Source organism: Rhincodon typus, chromosome 12 (assembly GCF_021869965.1).
Source record: "Rhincodon typus isolate 14 chromosome 12, sRhiTyp1.1, whole genome shotgun sequence".
Taxonomy (NCBI): domain Eukaryota; kingdom Metazoa; phylum Chordata; class Chondrichthyes; order Orectolobiformes; family Rhincodontidae; genus Rhincodon; species Rhincodon typus.
Genome location: NC_063343.1, coordinates 1224800 through 1249419, shown reverse-complemented (window position 1 = coordinate 1249419; position 24620 = coordinate 1224800). Strand labels below are relative to the sequence as shown.

At 40.6% G+C, this 24620-nt stretch overlaps 1 protein-coding gene across 3 annotated transcripts in view; it reads left to right on the top strand.

Moving 5' to 3' along the window:
* LOC109929886 (AT-rich interactive domain-containing protein 5B-like) overlaps nt 1-24620 on the top strand; it is an 84391-nt gene that overhangs the window by 34975 nt on the left and 24796 nt on the right. For 2 of the 3 annotated variants that reach the window (XR_007263394.1, XM_020529458.2), the window contains exons 6-7: nt 11507-11622; nt 17447-17615. Coding sequence is in view for 2 of the 3 variants with exons in the window: in XM_020529458.2 (XP_020385047.2) it covers nt 11507-11622; nt 17447-17615 (285 nt within the window). In the remaining variant the exon portion in view is untranslated. The remainder of the gene's footprint in view (nt 1-11506; nt 11623-17446; nt 17616-24620) is intronic. The other variant, XM_048603832.1, reaches the window with a different exon arrangement.

Sequence of the window (24620 nt, the reverse complement as noted above, 5' to 3'; positions counted from 1 at the left end):
CCCATTAACCAACCAATCCTCTATCCATTCTGTTACCTCTACACCAGGAGCTGTTATTTTGTGAAGTGACCTTTGTTGTGACACTTGGACAATGCCTCCTGGAAATCTAAATACAGTACATCCACTTCTTTCCCTTTATTTATGTTACTCATCACGTCATCAAAGAACATTTTTGTTAACATTTTTTTCATCTCTCTTCCTGTACAAGCTTGAAAGTTGTTGCAAGCTTATTCTCATTCTGTTTTCTCCATTTTTTTTTTTCCCTTACCCTTTGCTGGTTTGTAAGCTCTCAAATCCTTAAGCTTATTATTACTTTTGCCAACATTTTAAGCCCATCTTTTAACCCAGTACCACTTGATTGTAGTTGCACTACTTTTCCAGTTGGATTTTTTTTAATTGCTCATGGGAATGACACTCAATTAGGCAGAAAGTGACGTAGTGAGGATGTTGAAGACTATCTTCAGAAGGACTGTGTAGTGGTTGCATCAGCAGATGCTGTCATTGACAGACCTATCTGCAGCAGGCAAATGGATGTAGTAGCTATGTCCTTTAGAACTTCACCAGCTTATTCAGTTTAGAAGCTCCTGAGCCACTCTTAGTGGTGGACATTGAAGTCCCCAAGCCAGAGTACGTTCTATGCCCTTGCCACCCCCAGTGTTTCAACATAGAGGACGACTGATTCATCAACCAAGGTGTCCTCATTTGGGTCTGGAGTCAATGTTGAGGGCAGCTCCTTTTCACTCTACAACTGTGCTGTCACATCTGCCGAGTCTGTCCTGCCAGTGGGACAGAGCGTGGCCAGAGGTGGTGGTGGTGTTGGGTCTTTGTGTGTAAGGTATGATTTCATGAGTAAAGCTGTTGCTTGACTAAATTGTGAGACAACTCTCCGATGAGCCCCCAGAGAGCTTTGCAGGTCATCGTTGTTTCCAATGCCTTTTCATTGCCAGGTGATCTGTCTGTCTGTCCTGAAACTTTCTGCAAGTGGTTATGATTAAATGCCTTACTAGGTCATGTCAGAGGCCAGGTAAGAGTCATCCACATTGCTGTGGTTCTGAAGTCACATGTAAGTCCATCGGTTGTTTCCCTCTATTCTATGCATGTTCGTGAGTCTATTAAATACCTTTTAGAGTTATCACACTGATGGGTGAGGGTTTCGGAAGCAGATGAGCTGAGGCAGGTGTAGAGTTTGGAGATGTTGGGGGAGTTAAAAATAAGATACAATCTAATATGATGAATAATAAACCTGGAAATATTTCTGTCCTGGCAAAGATATGCTAATTCTTGTCTATCTGATCCACATTTCTGAACTCCAGCATTGGTGCACCTTTGTTTTCTGCCTGTCCATGTAGTAGTGGTGAAATTAAACAGCAGGGGGCAGCATCTGTGCACTTGCAAAGAGGAAGAAGAGTCGTACTGAATAGAGCTCGTTCGACTTTTTTTTCTGCACACCACTTGATTGGGAAATGTTTGGCACAAAGGCAAGATTTTTAAGGCTTGAACCATCCTGCTCCGGTATCTGGCGTTCTTTAGTTTATTGCCAGTCAACCGGTTGTGGAGGGATTTCTAGCTCCCCCAACCCTTGCCAGCCTCTCCATAAATAAACAGTTCTGACTGAGTCTGCACACTGCTTTAAAATTGACCACCTGCTTCTGTCACAGAATGGAAACTGTGTGATCTCGCAGTGAATCTTAAATGTCGAGGAATGGTTTTCTCTGTTCTGAGCAGTGTTAGTTGAGAACAAGCGCATGGTTTATATCATCTTCAAAGAAATCACACGACACCAGGTTATAGTCCAACAGGTTTGTTTAAAATCACAAGCTTTCGGAGTGCTGTTCCTTCGTCAGGTGCTGTGGAGAATTACCTGGAATTATCTCCCCATTATCTCTCTGCCTATATGTCCTGTGCCTGGGCACCTCTCTCCATTTCACCTGACAAAGGAGCAGCGCTTTGAAAGCTTGTGATTTTAAATAAATCTGTTGGACAAAGCCTGGTATTGTGTAAGTTCTGACTGTGTCTGCCCCAGTCCAATGCAGGCACCTCCACATCTTTGTGGAAGACCAGTTGGGTAGTTATATTGTTGAACTGGGTAAAGAGAAGAACAGAATGTATCGTGCGGTTTCTGAGAGGATAAAATTAAATAGACAAATTGTGGGGGAGGAGAGAGGTAGGGCTATGGGGAGACTTGTGTTCAGCTGGATCCAAAATGGCATTTGTGCTGTCAAATTCTGGTAAATTCCACACTCTGACTTGGTTACATATGATGTAGAAACATACATTTCAATTTAGAAAAGCTGAGCAAATTTTCTCAAATCAAAAATGAAATCAGCAAAGAACAATTTAACAAGGGCAGCACTTCAAGATGAGTGAGAAGGGTCGAGATCTGAAACGTCAACTTTCCTGCTCCTCTGCTGCGTGGCCTGCTGTGTTCATCCAGCTGTACACCTTGTTACGTTACTTCAAGGTGAGTGATGTAGTTCAAATCTCCATTATCGCCAATTTCAGATCTTTCATTCGTCTTTCACTTTTTTTTTGCCCCTGACAACTGAGAGAATATAGCTGTGTGATCTAACCACATGTGGTTTCAGAAAACTGAAGGGCAAAATACTCAAATTTTGCAATGCAAAAGATGTCTGTCTGTTTCTCAAAAGAATGACCAATTGCCTCTTCCAGCTACGTGTGTATAGAGAAGTTAACTAGAAATTCTGAAACATTTTGCCCATCATATGACAAATGCCAAACTCGCCCAAATTGCTGACTGCTACATTTAAACAAATGCAGTTGACAGCTATATCTGAAGACTTCCAAAGTAGAAATGAAAAAAAAAAAACGAACTAAAGGCATGCACAAATGCTACAGAGAAATTTTGGTTTCATGGTTTGACTTCGAGTTGTGTTACACAGGGGGTTGGTAATGATTTGTGAAATGAAGCCTACAGTAAATGAGGTCACACAGCTGTGCTGTGATTGCCAGTCAGTCCTTTCTGCCTCTGGAATTTCCTTCTATGTGATGAGTTGAGCAAAGTGTGGTATCAGTTTGTGTGTATATTTCCCCCACAGTATATTCATTCTGGTGTACTTGCCAAATATAATCCTGGAGATTACATTGCTTCCGTTCATTGGACATTGGAGTGGCTCCTATCCATGTGAAGTACTTTTCAGTGAAATCATTAAATGGATTCTTGTTTGTTCACTTCTCCTTGGTTCTATAAATGCCTGCATTATAAATCTGTCCAAGACCGGCTGTTGCAGTTTTGCTCTATTGACATTATAGATCCTTTCATCCAAGCAGCATTACAAACTTTTTATCGCCATCACCATCACCAATTGCTATTTGTCAATAACTTGCTTTTTAATTTTTAAATCCTCCAGCATTAACATCTCTTCCCTTCTCTTTTTCTTTGAAAGTTTATCTCCATAACATCTCTCCTTACAAGTCAGTTTCTTCTTAAAATGTGATAAATCGATTCTCTGGCTTTTTCTTAACATGTTCAGCAGTTTTCTTTGTTCATTCAGTGTTCTCAGACTTGATCATTTGTTATTTTTTCTGTCCAATTAATGCTTCTATTCTTCTCCACACCCATATTTCAAAGCAGCTTCACAAGTTAGACTCTTTGTGTAAGGGCCAAGTGTCTTCTGCATCCAAAATAACACTTGTCACTTGTGTTATTTCTTCAGCTTACTAAATACATGCTTCACATTAACTATTCTTTTTCTTGTTTGTTACACCTTCCACCTGCGTCCTAAATATGTGAAGATATTAAATGACCTGATATTACACACCTCTGGAGCAGGTGGGACTTGAACCATGGCCTCCTGGCTCAGGGGTAGGGACACTACCACTACATCACAAAAACCCTAATTCCCAATACTAGAATGCTTACATTTGGCTCATTTCCTTTTATGACTGAATTTTTCAGTGAGTTGTTTTTTATTTTGAGGTATGAATCACTTTATTGGTTTTGCCAAATTTCAAAATGTTGCAAATCTTGTGGTTCTCTTTCTGTGTGTTTCTTACAAATGCTTCATCACCAAAAAATGTTTCTTTGATCATTGCTTGAGTACTGGGGAGTCGATTATCCAATTGTAATGTCGGGGGATTATAATCCAAAGGTCAAAGCTAATGCTCTGAGGACACGTGCTTAGATCCCCTCATGGTGGTATTTAAATTCAGATGATTACTGTGGGATTGAAAGCTAGACTTAGTAATGGTGACCTCTTCAGAGATGTCATCACTGACCCCTGGAGCAGGTGGGACTTGAACCTGGACCTCCCGGTCCAGGGGCAGGAACACTACCACCGCAACACAAGAGGGCCATGGTGACTAACCGCTGTTGTAAAACCCCATCTGCTTCATTTAATGGTAGAAAGGCTGTCATTCTCATCTGGCCTACACGTAATTCCAGCCCCACAGCAATGTGATGGACTTATAATTGCCCTCTGAAAAACCTCTGCAAGCCTCTCTGTTCAGGGGCAATTAGGGATGGGAAACAAACACTGTCCCTGCCAACAACACCCACATCCCAAAAATAGCTTAACAATTGCATAAAACCTCAGTGAGATCATTGATTCATTATCTGAATTAGACCATAAAGCAAGACATAGGCTGAAATGAGATGAATGTTTCAGTGGGACGGAGCAGCCTAATCCCATTCTAACCAGGGTCCAGGATAGAAGGGCATTGGAATAATCAGTGCCTAGCATTCTAGGGGGTGCATTCTGCTCTGGTTAGGGACTACAGGGCCCTGATAAGAGCAGTTCTGGGGCCTGTGATTTCTGCCCTTGTCTCTTTGCCTAACACTATTCCATGTTAAATAACATTATTGTAAACTACTTCCTATCCATTCACAGTCAATATCATTAGAATCATAGAATCCCTACAGTATAGAAAGAGGTCATTTAGCTCATTTAGGTCTGCACTGACCTTGTGAAGACCCTTTCCCCACCCTATGCCCATTTCTCTGCATTTCCATGGCTAATCCAGCCAGCCTGCACATTCCAAGACACTGCGGGCAATTTAACATGGCCAATCCACTTACCCTGCACATCTTTGGACTGTGGGAGGAAACAGGAGCACCTGGAGGAAACCCACGCAGACACAGGGAGAACATGCAAAACTTCACACAGGCAATCGCCTGAGGGTGGAATCAACCCCAGGTCCCTGGCGCTGTGAGGCAGCAGTGCTAAATGATATGTTCCTTCTTAGATGGAGTTGAAGAGTGACCTTTATAAAGACTTATAAATTCATGAGAGATATAGATAAGGTGAATAGCAAAGGTCTTTTCCCTAGGGTGGGGGAGTTCCAAACGAGGGGCCATATGTTAAAGTTGAGAGGAGAGGGATTTAAAAAGCACATGAGGGGCAACCTTTTTTATATACAGAGTGGTGTGGGATAGTGTTCAATAGTGACCGAGATCAGTGACTGGCGAAAATAGCCTCTTTTTATTGACCATCTGTAGTGGCACAGTTCGAGGTGGCGATGGAATCCAAAGTACAGTTTTACAGTTGCCTCTTTAATACATAGTTTTTAACATACATTAAAAATTTTAGCACTGTGGTGTCACATAGTTGTATCTATTGTGCACAAGTTTGTGTGACATCTGTCCTGAGGAAGCAGGAGATAGTTTGACCACTTGCTAAATGCTGGCTGTTACTCCTGATGGGATTAGAATGTTTGTCCGGTCTGAGCTTGCACAATTAAGAGGTGTTAGTCCTTTTTCTTTAATGTTAGTAATGATAGAAAAAACACTAGACCTATATGAACTAAATAAGTGACAAATTATATGTGTACTAAATAGAAGTAAAGAGGATATTAAACTGATCTCCTGCAGCTGGGTCATGAGATTTCATCTCCCATTGCTGATTTTGACAGATCTTACACATTCATGGAGTTTCACAGAAGCATTGTTTTAATAGGAAGTGTCTTAAAGGGGATAGCGGCCCTGCTTAAGAAGTACATACTAGTGGAGGAAACTGATGTTCTGCAACCTATTCGAGTCTCGAGAGATGGTCGCTAAGGGCTAATTGATATTATAATCTTTTCATAGTTTCAATTGAGATATGGAGACACAATGGCGGGGATGACATTGTTCTGAGTAGGTTACAGTATTAACATTTATTCAGAGGTGGCCTTTGAATCAGAAACAGGTCTAAACACTGCTTGCGGCTTGGGGCCAGTAAGAATTGAAAGGTATAAAGAAGCACTAATGGGTTGGAAGGGAGGTTTAATTTACTTTAACGTGGTTTTATGAATGAGTAAGTGGAAATGCACTATAGTAAACATAGAGTGCTTGTGAGTGAGTTGGTAAAACAAATCATAATACAATATCTCTCAGCGGTTAGTGGTGGATGCAGGTACAATTACAATATTTAAAAGACATTTGGATAAGTACGTGAATAGGGAAGATTTGCAGGGATATGGGCCAAATACAGGCAAGTGGGACTAGTTTGGTTTGGGAACATGGACAGTGTGGATTAGTTGGGCTTAAGGGTCTGTTTCTATGCTGCATGACTCTGTGGCTCTGTTGATAATACTGTCACCTCTGAGTCAGATGTTTGTGAGTTCAAGTCCCATTTTGAATTCCCGCACTCAGAAATGCAGTGTTGAGAAAGTCCTTTTGGAAAAGAGTTCGATCAAAATCCACACATGCTGTGAAGTTGGTGTACAGGATCCCATGTCACTATTTTCTGAAGAATAAGAATGTTAGCACTTGCATCCTAGCTAACACTTATCTCTGAACAATGTCTCAAAAACTGATGATCAGATTATTGTCACATTGCTGTTTGAGGGAGTTTGCTATGTGGAAACTGGTTGCCGTGTTTCCTACATTATAACAGGGACTACTTTCAAAATGTACATCATGAAAGCTAGGATGTACTGAGATTGTGAAAGTCACTAGTTCTATCTCAGTCTTTATTTTCTTTTTGAAATAATGTTTCATGCAGAGTAGTGAGAAACAAATTTATGATGCCTTTGTATGTATGAGACAATGTATGTACTGTATTGAATGGATTTTTTGTGTTTACTGTAGACTGTCAGGTGTTGCTGAGGAATAATCTCTAATACATAATAAAAATGAAATACAATCATTCCTCGTGAATTAGTGACAATCATTTCGCCTCAAATCATTGAATGTTCCTGCTGATTGGATTGTACACTTTTATATAATTAAAGTAGCAGTACAAGAGCATTGTGTAGTGTCACCAGAAAACTCCTATTTGAGAATAAATTGTGGTGTTTCAAAAGTCAGGATCTGGTACTTATTTATTTTAAATTGTTTTCAGTTATTGCATGTGGTAATGGAGTTTAAGTCACAAAAGACCCAGAGGTGGAAAGCTCTTTCTTCCCATTCTTGTCAAATTCTCAACTTCTACCCCTATTGACGACATGTGCTCCCAAGAGTTTTCCGCACTAATTCTGGTTTTGCCTAATCTATCTCCTGGTCAGCTGTGTTGTAATGCTGAACATTCTGTCGCATTCTACAGATGTGTGCCTCTTTTTAAACACGTGTCTGAACACGCTCAGATCCGTGTATGTGCTGTGTGATGCAGTTGTGTTCTATCTCATGGCCTTACGTTAGTGTGCTTTTAAGAGACATGATCATTGACATTGATCACCATGCCCAAGAATCTGACCTGAGGGTATAAAGGTCTCATGCTTCCTTTTATCTGGGATTCCAAGAAGCATGACAGGCTACTGGTAACACGTTCCTCATTGTTCCTCTGTTATAACCAAATGTTTGTGGATAAAAGTTAGACGGACTAAACATCTGTTGGATTCGTTATTGTCATAATGTCCATGTCCATTTCTTCCATTGAGAGAGACAGCATTAACACTGCTGCATCTGTTAAAATATGCCTCTTGGAGAAAAAAATCTCATCAGATGCTGTTGTGATTCAGCTTCTCCAAAATGTTTTGGCATTTCCACATGGCCAAGGATGTGTAGGCAATGCTGCCCAGCCTTGTTTACAAATAATTGTTTCTGGTATTTTATTTTCACTTTAAGGCAAAGGAATCGTTTAGCTAATACTAGAGCTCTGGACAATTTTTATAAAAAAAAAAGTTTAACCCAGTGACCTAAATACTTACTGTTAATTGGACCCCTTCACTTTGAATGGATCTCTCTCTCTATTTGTTTGGTATCTGCTATTTTGGTACTTTTGGGTGCAGACACTGAAAAGGCAGCCGGACCTTTGGGGAATAGGATCTTTCGATCATTGTGCAGCAAGGAGACCGCTGGGAAATGTTCTTCCAATCTATAGAACAAGATAGATCTGTTTTAAGGAATTGAAACAGGAACCCAATGGTAGTTCTACCTCTCTACTGACTTGTGTTGCCCCAACACATTTTACATAATTCAGCAAAAAAATCAGAAGCGAGAACTTTTTGGCCTTTGCCCCATAATGCTCACTAACGTGTCCTCACCTACCTGACCATCAATCGAGCTTTGTGTAGGTTTGTGAAATGCTGTTACTCACTGTGTGTATTTGCCTGTTTACTCCCCTATGCCTTGTTGCATCAGAGCATCCAGGTTGTCTGTCTGTTCTGATGACCATTTCACACGTACCTTGTTGATTCCACATGGTCATGTCTTAAAACTAACACTTGCTGGTCAAATGTTCACAGGAATGTGTTGAATTAAGGCAGTTCAATCCAACCCAGGTCTGCTGAGTCATTTTCTGAAGATTATATTTTAGTCAGTAGGAAATTGTTATGTGATAACATTTTGGTAAAGTTTCTGACATTCTAGCCTGTCTGGAAGATCATGGATTGTTTTATGGAAGCTGACTTTGTGGAAAATGGCCTGTACAACTTGGCCCAACCTGGGTGAACTGAATGCTGTTACCTGTGAGGAGAATTAGATACGTTGATTTTGGATTTTCAGTTCCTTTCCACTTTATCTCCGATCTGCTGCATCATGTAGCAAGACTGCAAATAGTGGGTGAAGATAAAATGGTTTGGAATTTGTTCTCATTCAGTGTCCTGAAATTTGTGCATGATCGACATTCACTGAAGTGAAGTTAATAATTCAATCCATTCGTGCTGATGGCAGAGCCTTCAACTTACCTGCAGGAGGAGCAACCTACAATTATTAAAGTGCATAGTACCTGGAGTCGTCTTGTTAAAAGCCAGTTTTTTAGTCTCCGACTGAAGAAAATCATTTGAAGACTGTGTTTCCTTTGTTCAATGCAGTAAAAATGAACTGTCATTAGGTTAACCAGTGCTGACGTGTGAGGTTTGATTCGTACTGACGAATTGACCCTGTGCGCAGGAGCTACACTGAGGGGCTTAAGGTTTAAATGAAGAACATTGATTCCCTTTTGTGAAGGAAAGGGTGTTATTTTGGATTTTAGCTTTCAGTTTTTTTAATTAAAATCATTACAAATTCTTGTAAGTTCGTGAATACAGTAATGTGTTTAAAGTTTTAAGCATTTGAGAGTGTCTTTGTGACTGTAAAGCCATTCTGATACAATAATGGGTTATTAAGATCGGAAATAAACTGGTTTGAATTGGTACGGAGAGACTGGGGATGGTTCTGTAAGTTAGATGGAACGTGATGGTAATAACGTAAGGGCCCCAGGATTCCTGTAAGAGCCAATAAATTATTTAAAATGGGTAAATGGCTGCAGTTTGACAGTTCATTTAACCCTGACTGAAAACACACTTTTCCCCCTCAAGATCACATAGTGGGAAACATGACACCGCTCTGTCAGGCACAGCGTAGAGATCTATTGGATGGAATAAAGCAACTTTAAATCATTCCAAATATTTGGATAAGATGCCAATTTTTTTTTTTGAAAAAAAAAGCACAAATTGTTCTTATTGGTTGAGAGATGTGCAGGAAGCCATTGGTTTGATGTGTTCTGGAAATGACTTGTCTGATCTGTCGCAGTTTCAGAGGTGATTTCAATTGGTTGCTTTAGTATGTGCATGTAATTTGGGAGGATATCAGTGAGCGTGTGCAAGGGCAGGGCTAGAGTGCTTATGAGACAGTAAAGAGCAGATTGAGGAACAAGGAACTACTCACAGGTGCTGTTTAATCGTACTGCTATTGCTACAGCAGCCCCTATTCTGGGCAATATTCCTGAGAACTGAATGGAATTTGTATTGGCACAGCGTGGACTCTGGCTGATCAGCATCGGCTGATCAAATGTAAAATTGTAAGTATCATAGTCGGTTGTACGTCGTAAGGGTTGTGAAATTCCAAATGTAAAGAGAACAACCTAAAACTCTCCCAGTAAATATGAGGTGAGGGGAACAATTTTTACAGGAAGGAATAGTTATCATGCTATAGCAGAAAGGAAGTTTGCAAAAATAACCAACTGCAAATAAGACAAGAAAGTGTGTAAAATATTTTTAGCATCAAAATACATAAAGGAGTCTTAAAACCATCTTATTGCAAAAAGATGGGGAGTGATGCAAGATTAATTACAAATTCCAAGTACGCAGAAATGAATACGTAACCTCTATAATCACTGTTCTGTGGTTTCCAAATGACTCAAATTTGTTTTTAATGGTATTGGAATGATAAATAGTTACTTGGAAGTGGAATCATAATTGCTGAAGATGGTTGGAAGTACAGAAGCAGAATGATATTGGCAGCATTTTTGTGTATGATTTGATGCAGATTTTTATCGTGATTATTTACTTTTCTGTCCCCTCGCATTTTGACATACTTAAATGAAATATAACTGGTTATGAGAGTGAGGGTTTTCTGTTTGCCATTTGAATTAAATTACTTTTGCTGCACAAACTGACCCATATAAACGTACAGCTTGCAGTCAGGCATTCAGCCATGAGGGACAAAGGCAGTGGGGGTGGTCATGGGCAGAGTGCATATGTCGACAGACTGATACTGACTGGAGTGTAGATAAGGGTCAATGTTTGCATGTACTCATTTTTTTTTTGCATTTCATTGTCGTAACAGAATCAAAATTTGAATTAAGCAACCCCAAAAGAAGGCTTTAATTCCCAGTCTTTCTGACAACTTCCATGGTGGCTATTGTTGTTTGTTAGCTCATGGCAGGGTGGGCTGAATTTGGGACTGAATGCTTAAACTTGATGTTAGCGCATATATCGGAACTTGTTTGATAATGTGCAACGAGATGGTTCAGTGTGTTGGCACTGTTCACATTTTATTGACTTCCTGTTATTCCATAATTCTACGAATACCTGGTAAATGGCCTGAGGACGGTTTGTTGAACTGTGATTTTTGTTTTAAGTATTGAAATTACATTTCACACCACAAAAAAATACAAAGTTGGGGGGTGGGGGAGGGGGGGAAATATCAAGCAAATGTCGTTGCCTTGTTCAGCAGTCATTTGGATACATTTAGCTGGACCCAAGCCAAAACCCATATTTGGGGAAATAAAATGGGGCGGGGTGGGGGGGGTGCGCAGTGGTGGGGAGGTGTGTGGAAATCCTGTGCTTCACCTCGGGGCCAATGATCGAAAGATACAAGCAGCGAGTTGTCACTGATACTTTTGTGCGTCTTTATGCTTCCTGGCAGCAGCCCATATCAAAGGACGATCTCGAATAAAGAAGAAATCGACATGCAGAAAGAGTGACGAGAGCTTGTCACGGGAGAACCAATGGCCCAGCCAATTGGATGTCAAGGAAGAAAAGGTTAGTAAAATGGCCCATTGTTGGAGAATTTTCACCTCCCCTCTGTAGGGGCTTGGTTCATGATATTCTGTCTTGTTTGCAAATTAAGACCTTGACCCCACATGCTGGTGTCTCTACTGATAGATGCTCTACTATTTGTTTGTGATGAAACCATTCACTTAGAACCTTAGCTGATCAGATTTGTTTTAGTGCCGTACATCGTGTTGACTATTTCTGATATTGGATTTGTCGTATTTCAGGTGGCTAGGAAATGATGATAGCTCGGTGCCTTGACAAGGATGATGCAAACTAATCAGGCAAATAAATACTTTATGATGCAGTAGTGTTTATGGGATGCCCCACCGTTCTCCACAGAAATTGAAGGGTCATCGCTGTTGGAATTTGGATATACGGCAGCCACACAAACACAGTGGATAATGACTGGGCAATCTGTCTTACTAATGTTGATGGAAAGATAATTATTGGGCAGCATACCATGAAGAATTCAGCTGCCTTCCTTGAAATGTTGCGGGATATTTTGTCTCTGTCTAAGAGGGTGTTGGTTTAATATTTCATTTGAAAGATTCCAGTTCTGACTTTTTGAACACATTTAACCAAGGTATCTGGATGTAATTAAAACCAAACCAGGTGTACTTGTACAAACTCTCCCTCCCCCAGGGTTACGATAGTCCTGATGATATAGCCTTTCAGAGCTTCTTTTTAAAAGTCCCACTTTATGGTTTGGTCGTTCCTGGTAAAACTCTCAGCTCTATTGTATGCCTGAGCTATTTAGGTTACAGTCACCTTTTTTAGTGATGTGGCTGCCCCATCACTTCAGCAAGAGTTCTATGTTCTTTTTACTGCCAAACAGAAAATGTACCTCTATTGGTTACTTCTCCTGAGCACTAGGTATTCTGTGTAAGTTCTTCTGCAGCTGAAACTAAGACCTCTGCCTGAGTTAGCTGCTGTTGACATTTCTTAGTTACCCAGGTTGCTTCTCCGTCAGAAAAATTAAATTGCAAATTCCTTTGCCAGAGTTGACTTAATTTTGTTTTGCTTTCGGCCATGGGATTGTCTCCAAAAACTAAGCTTTTTGAAAACTGCATGGGTGGTTCATTACATGGTCCAGAGGTAACAGTAATCTATTTATTGTAAACCTGCCTAACTTGAGTTATTGGATTATTGAATCTGTCATAGACGGTTAATTTGGTTCTGATCCTCTGTCGGAGGTGTATCATCTTGGAACCACCTTGACCGAAAGAGATCTAGTTTTTAATCCCTTTGATCTTTTCCGTACAGGTGTAAGGAGATTAATTGTTGTTTGGTCAACTACCATTTACCAAGCCATGCCTAGATACGCTGAAATAAATTTCTGTTACAGCACGGAATGCGTTAGTGATCTTCCTGTGGCGCAATCTGGAAGAGTTATAAGAGGGTGGTTTTGCTGTTTCCATCACTGAATGAATAATGAATGCCTGTGTGTCAATACTGTGTTTCAAGAATTTGAATCTTAGTTTCAGTGTTTACATCTTGATTTTTGTGGTAGACCAGGTATTATGCGTCAACTTAATGTGGCTCAGTGGTTAGCACTGCTGCCTCACAGCGCCAGGGACCCGGGTTTGATTCCACCCTTGGGTGACTGTCTGTGTGGAGTTTGCACATTCTCCCTGTGTCTGCGTGGGTTTCCCCCAGGTACTCTGGTTTCCTCCCATGGTCCTGTGCAGGCTAGGGTAGATTGGCCACGCTAATTTGCCTGCAGTGTACAGGTTAGGTGGGTTAACTGCAGTAAATGTAGGGTTACAGGGATAAAGATGGATCTCTTAAGAGGGTCTGTGCAGATTTGGTGCACCAAATGGCCTCTATCTGCACTGTGGGGATTGTAAGATTTTATAACAGATAAGATCTCATCTTTGGGAGAAAGAAATTGGTTTAACCGGTGTTAAATGTGGTAGCGTTATTATACCTACGTCTGAATACAATGGACTCTAGACTGGTAGTTTCCAGTGCAGGATTGCAGTGGTAGAGCCTTGACAGGGACCATCGTTTCAGTGAGATGTTAACCCAAGACACTAGTTGCCTGCTGAATGGATTTTGAAAATCTTGTTGTATTACTTGAATACATATCATGTGAATTCTCCTGATGAAATAACATCGATTTATCACTTGACCAACATAATGACTACTACAAGACACCAGTGACTTCACATAAACAGAAAGTGTATTAGTGCCATAAAGATCTTGGGGATGTTATGAGGGTATAAAGGGTGCAATAAAGATACAAATTCCTTCTTGCTGGATGATTTTGTGAAGGGCTCAGCAGCAACTTCTATGTATTAAATTAACAAAGTGTCTTAAGGGCTCTCAAAGTTTGGAGCTAGATCTGAGGAAGGGGAATTCCAGAGTTTAGGTGCAAGGTAGCTGAAGACTTCATTGATTTAAGGAGAGCAGAAAGTTATTTTGAGAGCAGCTAGGCTGTAATGGAGAATAGAATTGAAGATTATCCATTCAGTTATGATCTCGTTGAGTGATGGATGGACTTGATTGGAAGAATGACCTTCTTGTGCTTCTGTGTCTTGTGTCTTATGATACAGAAGCCAGCAGAATTGGATAGGATACAAATGGTGGAAAGCCAGCAAATTATATTTGGAAAACTAACTTTAGGAGTGACATAAGAGAAATTTCAGCAGCAGTATGACAAAGACAGAGAATCTATTTGCGGTGCAGAGAGGTTTTGGTAGATGACCTCTTGCGGGATTGCTCCCTGTAGGGTATCCACTAGGAAGCACCATGAGCATTGGAGATCAAAGGCTGGAGGGGATTGCTGGAGTACATCACCAAACCCAGGAATGTTATTGAATAATTCCAATTAAAATGACCTTTTGAGGTTTTGGCTTGGTTTTTTTTTTGTTGGTGATTAGTACTGCCCCCTTCACCTAATGGGTGCCTCCAGAAAGTATTTTAGTGATGAAGTTGATAGTCTTGATGGACAGGTTACACTGTTAAATGTTTTGCTCTTGGAACTGAGCAGGAAAATGAGCAATTAATGTATTTTTAACTGCATTTTAAGTCAGATACTTTCTGAAGTGCATGGTGTTTTCATGCTGTATCTACATGAATCCCTGTCTTGCATTTCTAGAGTTTGTTTTTCCAAGTTGAAATTGTGTCTGAGGAAAACATGTACTGAGTTAATAACATGAAGGGGAAGTCCATCGCTATTGGTCATGAATTGAGATTATTAAACAAGATGCATGTCATACAGTATTTAAACTTGGTGTCAGCATCTTCCACCACTGTGTATAAATTGGAAGATCAGTGTGGATTTCCAATGGTGCATCTTCACATGATCGTTCTGATGCTATTGTTGCCTCATATGTATTTTATAATAATTTTACATCTCATATCAAAATACTGGAGATGCTGAAATATTCCACTCTGGCAGAATCTATGGAAAGAGTAACTGAGCTCATATTTTGAGTCGCATTGAAATGTTTCAGAGCTGGAAAGGTTCTTTATGACATTTAGAAGTTGCGTCAACTAATATAGGATAAATTCCTCCTGTTGAATCAGTTCTATACTTGTTTCCTTGTGACTACAAGAGGGGGCCAAAGGCAGGATACTCTGCAGCCATCAACTTGACCTACAGCTCTACAAGAATGTCCTTTTGCTTCTTGGAGTTATATTTTCCTGGTGAATGCTGAAGCTTGCTTGATTGGCACTCCATCCACAACATTAAACATTCACTCCCTTCAATCATTGACCGTATACAAAATACACTACAGAAACTCACCAAGGGTTCTTTAACAGCACCTTCCAAACCTGTATTCTCCACTGCCTAGAAGAGCAAGGATGGTTGGTCTATGTAAATTCCAGGCAGTGATGTTTCCCCTTTTACTCATATACACCATCCTGACTTAGAAATGTGTTGCCATTTATTTATTGTCATTGGGTCAAATTCAGGAACTCCTTGCCTAATGGCACTGTGGGTGTGCCTACACCCTGATGCAGCTCGCTACTGCTTCTCAATTGAAAGTGGCCATTGAATGCTGCCCTTGTCAGTAATCCCCACACCTTTTTGAGTGATTTCTAAACAAAAAGAGAGTGGGCATTAATTAAAAGGAGGCTTGAGGCCAGCTGAGGCAGGGAGTGAATCCGAGACCTGAGAAAGCGGGTGAGGTGGAGCCATAGAGTAGTTGTCTGATGTATTTTTTTCAGGGTTGAGTGAATGCTCTGTTCCCCTTGTTGGGGCAGATCTGGATTTGACCACAAAGCCTTCTGCAGCCAAGTAGTATTGTTGCTGTTTCAACCATGCCCAGATATTAAATGTTGCACAATGCTGAGAAGTGACAAAATATTGAGCCTTGAGGGAATAAGAGCTGGGTGAATAAATAATTGAATTCTACAATTTACATTTCCTGTTATTATACATTGCTGGGTCATACGTTCCTCGATTGACCTTACAGGAAAATAGGTGGTGTAATGATTGCAGAACAGGTCTTTCTTTGTTCCATGACTTTGGACAGGTTTGAAATACCAGCTGCTTTTAAGGACATAAATCATATCTGATTTTATTTGCCTTCATTTTGAATGAATGATTTTTTTTTTTTCATTTGTTGAATGACTAGTTGTAACATAGAACTTGAAGATATAGTGAGAAGTGTTTTGTTGCCACAATCCGTGCCATCTTGAGTTACACTAAGGATAAAAAGAAATTACTTAAATAAGAGTTTGTCTTCTGTTCAAATTGGGGTCTCAAGTGCAGCTTCAGGACTTCTGCGAGGTATTCTGGTCCTCCAGGAGCCCTGCTCCAGGAACAGCAATGACCGTGTCAATGCCCCAGGGGACCCCAGCTCTGCTGCTGCTACTGCCTTGCTGACGCCGCCCAGAGTCTGGGCTCTGTCCCTGGCCCCGACGCTGCAGCCACTGCCACTGATGCCACTCTGGCCTCGAAGATGATGAAAGAAGACAAAACGTAGATAGAAAAAACAATGTCACTGGCCTGGAGCAGACAGGCTCCTACCTATCATGCTGGCACCATCTTGGATTTCTTTCTCTCTTGTACTGTAAAGGATCTCAGTGCTAGACTCTGATCCCCATTGACCTCCTGTCCCAACCCTGCCAGATAGCGTGCTGTACCCCTGACATTTTTTCCCATTTAATTCAACTTGAATGAAAATTTTACTTGGAAGGAAAAAGATTAACTGAACTATCCTTAAATCTGTTGCATGAACTTCCATGTGTCCGTTTAATCGAAGTTGAGATCTGCTGGGGGAACATCGTCTGGATTTCCCTATAGAGCTGGATGGTAGAATGTAATACTCTGCCTCCTCCGTATTGGCTCTAGCACCATGTGTTGACCCATATTTGACAGGCCAATTATACAGTGGCTGTACAAGCAGTTAACGTTTTATTTTGTACATTCCTTCAGCTTCTACACATTGATTGACCTTTAAAAATATTTGGTTGGTTCTAGTTACGCCATGAGTGTTACTGCAAGTAATTTGGCATAAATCGTTGAACCATGTCTGAACCTCTGCAGAGTTGGTGCCTGTTTACCATTCTGTGGAGGGCAGCTAGATAAATCAAATCATAAGATCCCGTTAGTAAAACCACTGAGTAACACGAGGTTTACATGAATGCCTTTCCTTAGGAGAATCTGGATAGTCAACCCACTTAGCACCACAACGCCCTTATTCCAGATAGGTTGCCATATTATTGAGTAAGAGTCTGTCAGAAGTTGAGACATTCCAGACTGCAAAACCCTTCCCTATTACCATGGCATTCTTCAGACAGGATAATTCTGTCCTTTTTTCTCTTGAATTTATTGTGTGATTATTTTTCCTTCCAGAACAAAGTTGGATCAGAAACGATGGCAGCTGCAAGTGCACAAGCAGATCAGCCAGCTGATCAAAATGACCTCCTTTCTGCAGAGCAATGCTTCCTGAAGGCTCTGCATAATTTCATGTGTGATCGCAACACTCCCATCGCCAGAATACCTCACCTGGGCTTCAAGAAAAGTAAGTAGGGTTATAATTTCAAGCTGATATAGTTTGACAGCTGGATTATGAAATGAGTTGACTGGGGTCCACCTTTTGTAATGGCGCATTGTTTTGTGTTTCACTGTCGTATGCCACCATTTAAATTTCTCGATCACTCTGGCCTCTTACTCCTACACAGCAGTATGCACTATAACCCTAACCCTTGACTCGAGGTGACCAGTTATTCTGGTCAGCTGCATGTAACTGTTGGATTTGTCATTAGGTACGATTTGGCTGTAGTCCTGTTAAAGTTTGTTGCTTTCTCTCTGGGGATGTGTTGAGTCCATTATCCTGTAGCTGTGATGAGCATCATTGGGGCAGTTGTTGGACAAATGTTTTAAATTTTGGGACATTGCAGCCAATGCAGTCTTTGGGTACCCAATTCTGTTTACTTCCTCATCGGCACTTGAAATTTTAATTTTGTAGCCCATTTTAAAGCACGGGTCAGTTGATCTCACTGTGCATCCTGGAGCAAAGTAACTTTTAGATCAGTTACTGCAACAACCAAGTTAGCATCCTCTCAGCTGCAAACTTGTGATAATCTTTAAAATTAAGAGTATGATTGAATTACCGATGTTTAGAACACAACAAAACATGTATCTTGTACGTCTGTCAGCCCGGCTAGTTACCGTATGAACTGCTTGTGCAGATAGTACATACTGTATTTCTCTGATTGTAAACAGTGCTGGTAAAGGAGGCAGATCAGTGTAGCACAGTAAGCTGTGTGAGGCAGTGACTGGCATTTCAAACGTGCTACTGATTATAATTAAAGTGCAGGTGACTGAAGACACAAGTCAAATGTCACGCACTGTGGTGGGATTCGGAGGATGTTGCATCATAGTGTGAAGGTTTTCCTATCAGTGACTGATATGCACTATTTAAAAGGTGCAGATGTTCAGCCAGATCCGCTGAAAAAATAATTCAGTTGAAAGAACAATGGCACGTATTTGATTCTTTCAACGGAATGAGTATGTTTATAATTATATTCAAGAACTGGATATTGTGAGCTTTCTCCAAATTGAGTCACTGAGCATCAATTTAAATGGGGCACTGTTTGGAGAAGAGATTCCCCTCTGCCCTATTTGGGGCTTTAATGAACATTTATGTACGAAGGTGTATTGTGAACACCCTGGTTCCTTTACTGACAACAGTCCATCAGGAAGCATCATGTGATTAAAGTCGACACTAGTTCAAATCACAGATAGGGGAACTGGGTGGATTAGATAATAATTTAAAATTAAAGCAATGAGGCAAACAAAAACTACTTGACTGTCAGACCCCTTGATTGTGTTGAGTTTTTGTAATTATACTTTGGTTTATGAAACCAGCGCCTGTAGGATCTGCACAATTGCCAAAATTGCTGTAATTATCTGCTCCCCTATCCTTCCAAGTTTGATTCAAACTTTGGCTAAAATTGCTCCCTGCAGGTTTTAGGAGACATAATGGGCAGTGCTACAGGAGTTCCTCATGGGGAGTTTGTCTTGTACATATCTGTACTCGAGATATTGGTTTCTGAGTAAAAAGCATTTTCATTCCTTAAGATCAAGACTTTGCCTGAACTCACTTGTGTATAGTATCATAGTGTGTAACCATTTTATTATATGGGATGCTAACCACTATCTTGCCCTCTAACCTTCCTAGTTCTAGTTAACGAACACATTAGCAAGACACTGCCAGCTATAAGTTGCTTTATTTTACAGTTACAAATGATCATAGCACAAATTAGTTGAAATAAATCTTGTTCATTATGTAATTTTGGTAGCTTTTGCTTAAAAGAAAATAAACCACACTACACTATCCATATTAATTTGCCAAGTAATATTTTGTATGTGCTTAATAAAATCTAAAATTATTAACTAACTATCAGTGGTTGTTTCCTCTATGGAACAGAAAAATGAAGGCTTGATCTGTCACTGCTCCAGGTAGAGGGGCTGGACAGTGAAGTTGTCAATTAGACTGACAATTTTATCCAAGTAGAAATCTCTGGCAACTGACTGGCTCCTTCAAGATGAACAGGCAGGATCCAGCACATTAGGCTGTTGATGTGTCATTCATCACAAGATGGTGACATTCTGCAGACTCGGCTTATCTAGCTTTAATATACATCTCCTGTATGTCGTGATGAAAGATTTTGTTTAAATACTAGGATCACATGTACTGGTCTGGTAGCCTAACTAATTCTTTATTTTCTTTAACCATTCGCACTGGGATAAAGTGGCTAATTTTCACTCTGCTTGCATCCAGAAAATGGACTAACTGTACATTTTGTTGACCACTCCATTCGGTGAAAAGTAAAATTAGACAGGGGGTATGTGATAAATGGGGAATCTTCTACTGATGAATTCCACTCAAATATGGTCAAAGTGAACATTGTCCTCAAAATGCGAACCCCACCCCCATATTACCACAGTTGATATTAACTACCTCACTTAAGGCAAGGCATTAAGCATTAGATCTGCCTTATCTTCATGGACAGCACATGGATGTTTGTGTTAAAACCTCCAAGTATAAAAGTAGGCATTGAACACTCTACTGGAACCTGTGATGAACTAATATTGCAGCTGTTTCCTGGAGATAGGATGTACTGTTTGTTTCCTGTGGCTTGGATACAACAGGGCTCATCATCCTGTTACCAAGCCTATTACCTTTGACCGAATGTGCGTTTGTTTAGATTAATAGTTAAACCTTATCGTAACCTTTGGAATGCTGAAAGTAAATGGTCCGGCTTTACAAAAAGCACCATTGATAGTGATATCAACTAAGCAAGGTGAACCAACAATGATCTGGTTCATCACACCAGTATTCTGCTGTATATTTTTTGATGACATATAGAACAGTTTCACTAATCCATGCTGGGGGATAGAACCATGTTTATGTTACCTTGAACTCCCAACAGAACAGTATTGTGTAGTTCCTTCAACTATTGGGAAATAAAAGGTCTTATCTCTTTTAATATCTAGTTTATTTGTTTCTGAAATGTTGCTAATGAAAAACAAACAGCCACTGCAAGGTGATAAAGACTGACTGATGTAGGAAAGACTGTCTGCTCCCAGTACCCGTTATTAGAAATCAAATTATGCACAGTACTCCTAAACAACTTTTTCATCTTTTAAAGGACTAAATTGGTAAGCAGCATCTGAAAGGCCCGTGTGTCTTATTTGTTTCACTGATATTCTAAACAGTGGTTTGTAAAACTTGCCATATCTTTAAATGCCGGGGGAGCTGAAATTGTCAAATTTGTTTGAGCACTTTTTTATTTTCTGAGAGTTCCCTTAAAATGAGATGTCCTGAGTCCACACCATTGCTGAATGCCTGAGACATTCTGTAATTATCCAACTTTATCCAAATCCTTAGAACAAAAATAAATCCATATCCACTCTCGGGTGTTTTCACTCTTAACTTTCTCAGTTCATTGGTAACACTATTAATACAGAAAGCTTGGAGTGTTTAGGTTATTGGCCTGGAATAGCAGAAGATGAGTCAATACCCATGGGATGTATTATCTCCGTCTACTGATACTTAGTGTGTGTAAGCCTGAGAGTTTCATAGGTAAGGAAGTTTTGTGAGGGGAGTGCATTGCCCCTTTCTTTAATTAACTTTGTCAGCCTCCAGGCGAACAGGAGTGGGAAAGCTGATGGTAGAGTACAGGGGGCCATCAGGAGTTCAGCTTTGTGAAATTTTTGGGAAAGGGGTTTACATTTGGATTAAGTAAAAGGAGCCCTCGCAGGGAAATAGAATCCGAGTGTTACCTTTTAGAGTGGAGAGAACTGGATCTGCGAGAGGCACCATCTACTCGAGCTGGCTGAGTTTGAGGGGATAAAAAAAATCAAAGACCAACATCACAGACAAACTGTTAATTCATTGGTTGGTGAGAAACTGCTGTTAGCAAGTATCTTTAAATAACTGAAAATTAGAAATTTTTTTTTAAAGTGGCTACTTAGAAACACAAACAGTAGGGAAGTAAAATTTAAACTAACACCACGTAAAATAAAGAAATACATATATTTCTATAAAATGAAGGTTCATGTAAGTGAAATAAAGTTGAGATGTGGCAGGGCACATTGGTCAGGTGGATTGCATGTCCTGTAATATGTGGGAAGTCATGGGCGTGATTGGTGGCCCAGACAATCCCAGGTTCAGCAAGTGAACTGCAGCTTTCAGAGCTCAAACAGTGGCTCGAGTTACTGTGGTGCATCGCTGAAGCTGAGAGCCATGTGGATAACATATAGAGAGAGGTGCCACGCTGAGGGTTAGGAGCATGGAGGAGAAAGGAAATGAGTGATCACCACGCAGCCTAAGAGAACCAGATGGGTAGGGCAGGAACGCCCTGCGATCCTGTTTGCAAATCGGTTTCTGTTTTGGATACTGGTGAGGGTGTTACTTCCCTAGGGGAGTGCAGTCAGATTCAGGTCTGTGACACCACAGAGGCTCGGCTATACAGGAAGGGAGGAAGAAGAAAGAAAGAGCAATGGTGATAGGGGATTCAACAGTTTGGGGGACTGACTGGTGTCTCTCTGGCCATAGATGTGAGTCTTAGTGGTTTGATGCATCCCTAATATCATGGAGCAGCGCGAGGGCATTCTTCCAGGGAGAGTGGGCGCCCAGACATCATGGTCCATGTTGGTACCAACACTTTAAGTCTACAGATTTTGGGGAGCTGTGAAAGAAATTAGGAGACAGCACTTCTAAAACACAGTAATGTGAGAATTACACATGAAAGTATATTGTTGCCATCACAGAAACATGATTGACAGAAGGGCTGGACTGGCAACTCAACATTGAGATACAGGTGAGATAGAGGAGGGGGTAAAAAAGGGTGGTGGCTTAGCACAATTAAGTCAATTTATTGCAATAAGGAGAGATGATACCTTGGAAGGCTCCTCAAACGAGGCTTTATGGGTAGACCTTAGGAATATTAAGGGGGCAGCTATTTTACTGGGAGTGTATTATAGGCCCCCAAAGTGGGAAGTAGAGGTGCAAATATGTCGACAGTTCAGAGGTATGTAAGAGTAATAATCGAGTAATTATACTAACGGATTTCAACTTTCCCAACATAAATTGGGATAGTCATAGTGTTAAGGGTTTGAGGGGGCAGATTTCTTGAAATATATCCAGGGGAGTTTTTTGTATCAATATGTAGAAGGCCCAACAAGGGGCAGCACAGTGCTGGATCTGATTCTGGGAAAAGAAGCCAAACAAGTGTTTGATTTGGCAGTGGGGGAGCATTTCAGCAATAGCGACCACTACACTGTGCAGGCCATCCTTTTCCTTGTCCAGACAGAATTTGAACTGTAAAGGACTATAACCTGCAAGGCTGTGGAACAGTTATTGGGGTGGGGGGTGGGGGGTAGAATTAGAATGTGCTTCTTTCTTTTCTGACTCTGGTGGGTGTCCTTTTTTTGTGCTGTAACCTTTTTTTATGGTTCTGTCTGTTTAGTGTTTCTTGGATTTAAGCTACAGGTGACTAAACTATTGTGTTAGAGAAAATGTTTCTTCTGGCAGGGCTAGGCAGGATGTTTAGAAAACCGTGCTAATAGTATCAAATGGTTTAGGTTATTCTTGGACACTGGCAAACATGCACTAATTAAGAAAAGCCAGAATTGATTTGTTAAAATTAAATTGTCTTTTTAAAAAAAACCTGATTGGATTTTTGAAAAGGTTACAGTTGATTGCAGTAATCTCAATGATACAGTAAGCACATGAGTCCAAAAGGCAATTGAAGTGTCACATAACAGATATCAGCAAAGTTGAAGCGTGCGGACAGTGACAACATGAATGTGGACTTATTTGTGTGACAGGAATGTAGACCGGGCGAGAATAGTTTGTAGACTGGTAAAAGGTATGCAATGAAGTTCCTAGTGTTCAATAGTAGGACTGCTACTTCTCTTGTTATGTAAAAATGAACTAGACTTGGTGCGCTGACCTAAATTTCCAAAATTTTCAGAAGGTGCAGTAATAATGAGCAACTTCATTTACTCTTAAAAACAGAAAATACTGAAATCGCGGCAGGTCAGGCAGTATTCATGGAGAGAGAGCAAGACGATGTTTCAAGTCTAGATGACTCGTCTTCAAAGCGATGAAGCAAGCAAGTTGGAAGGGTAATGATATGTTGGACTTCATTGCAAGTGGACTTGAGAACTAAAGATCTAATTGCAGTGACACCACTCCTGGAATAGTGCCTGCACTTTTGTTCCCCTCCAAAGGGATATACTAGCCAAAGAGGGAGTACTTTGGAGGTTCGTGCGATTAATCCTTGGGATGGCAGCATGGTTTTTTGAGGAGAGAATGAGAATGGCCTCACTGAAACCTAAAATTCTCACAGGACATGTCAGGGTGGATGCAAGTCAGATCTTCCCTCTGGTTTGCTGAGCCTGAAACCAGAAGACACAATCTCCAGATAAAGGTCACATAAGACTGAGGTGAGGAGGAATTTCTTCACTCAGGGTGATGAATCTTTGAAATTCTGTACCTCAGAAGGCTGTGGAAGTTTCATCATTGAGCATGTTCAAGACAGAAATCAATAGATTACTGGAGACTAATGATATCAAGAGTGTGCAGTAAAGTGGCTTTGAGGTAGATGATTAGCCGTGATCTAACTGAATGTAGGAGCAGGTTTGATGGTCTGAAGGCTTTACTCTTGTTCCTAGACTAAACTTGAGCCATGAGAGGAAAATGATAACTTTGATAAGACCTTGGTTGATTGAATGGAGAGATGAATTTTAATGCAGAGAAATTTGCAATGATATATCAGAGTGAGACAGTTGAGAAACTGCTTGATGTAGCATACAGCTTCTGAGCTTCATAAATAGAGGTTTGATGCAGAAATGCAAGGACATTATGGTAAACCTTTTGTAGAACACTGGTTGATCATGAACTGGTGTATTCCGTCCATTGGAGAGGTTGCAGAAAAGCTCAACAACAGCGGTTCCATGTTTGAGGTTTTTGTTCGGTGGATAGATTTATAGCTGTTGGTATTCTCCTTTA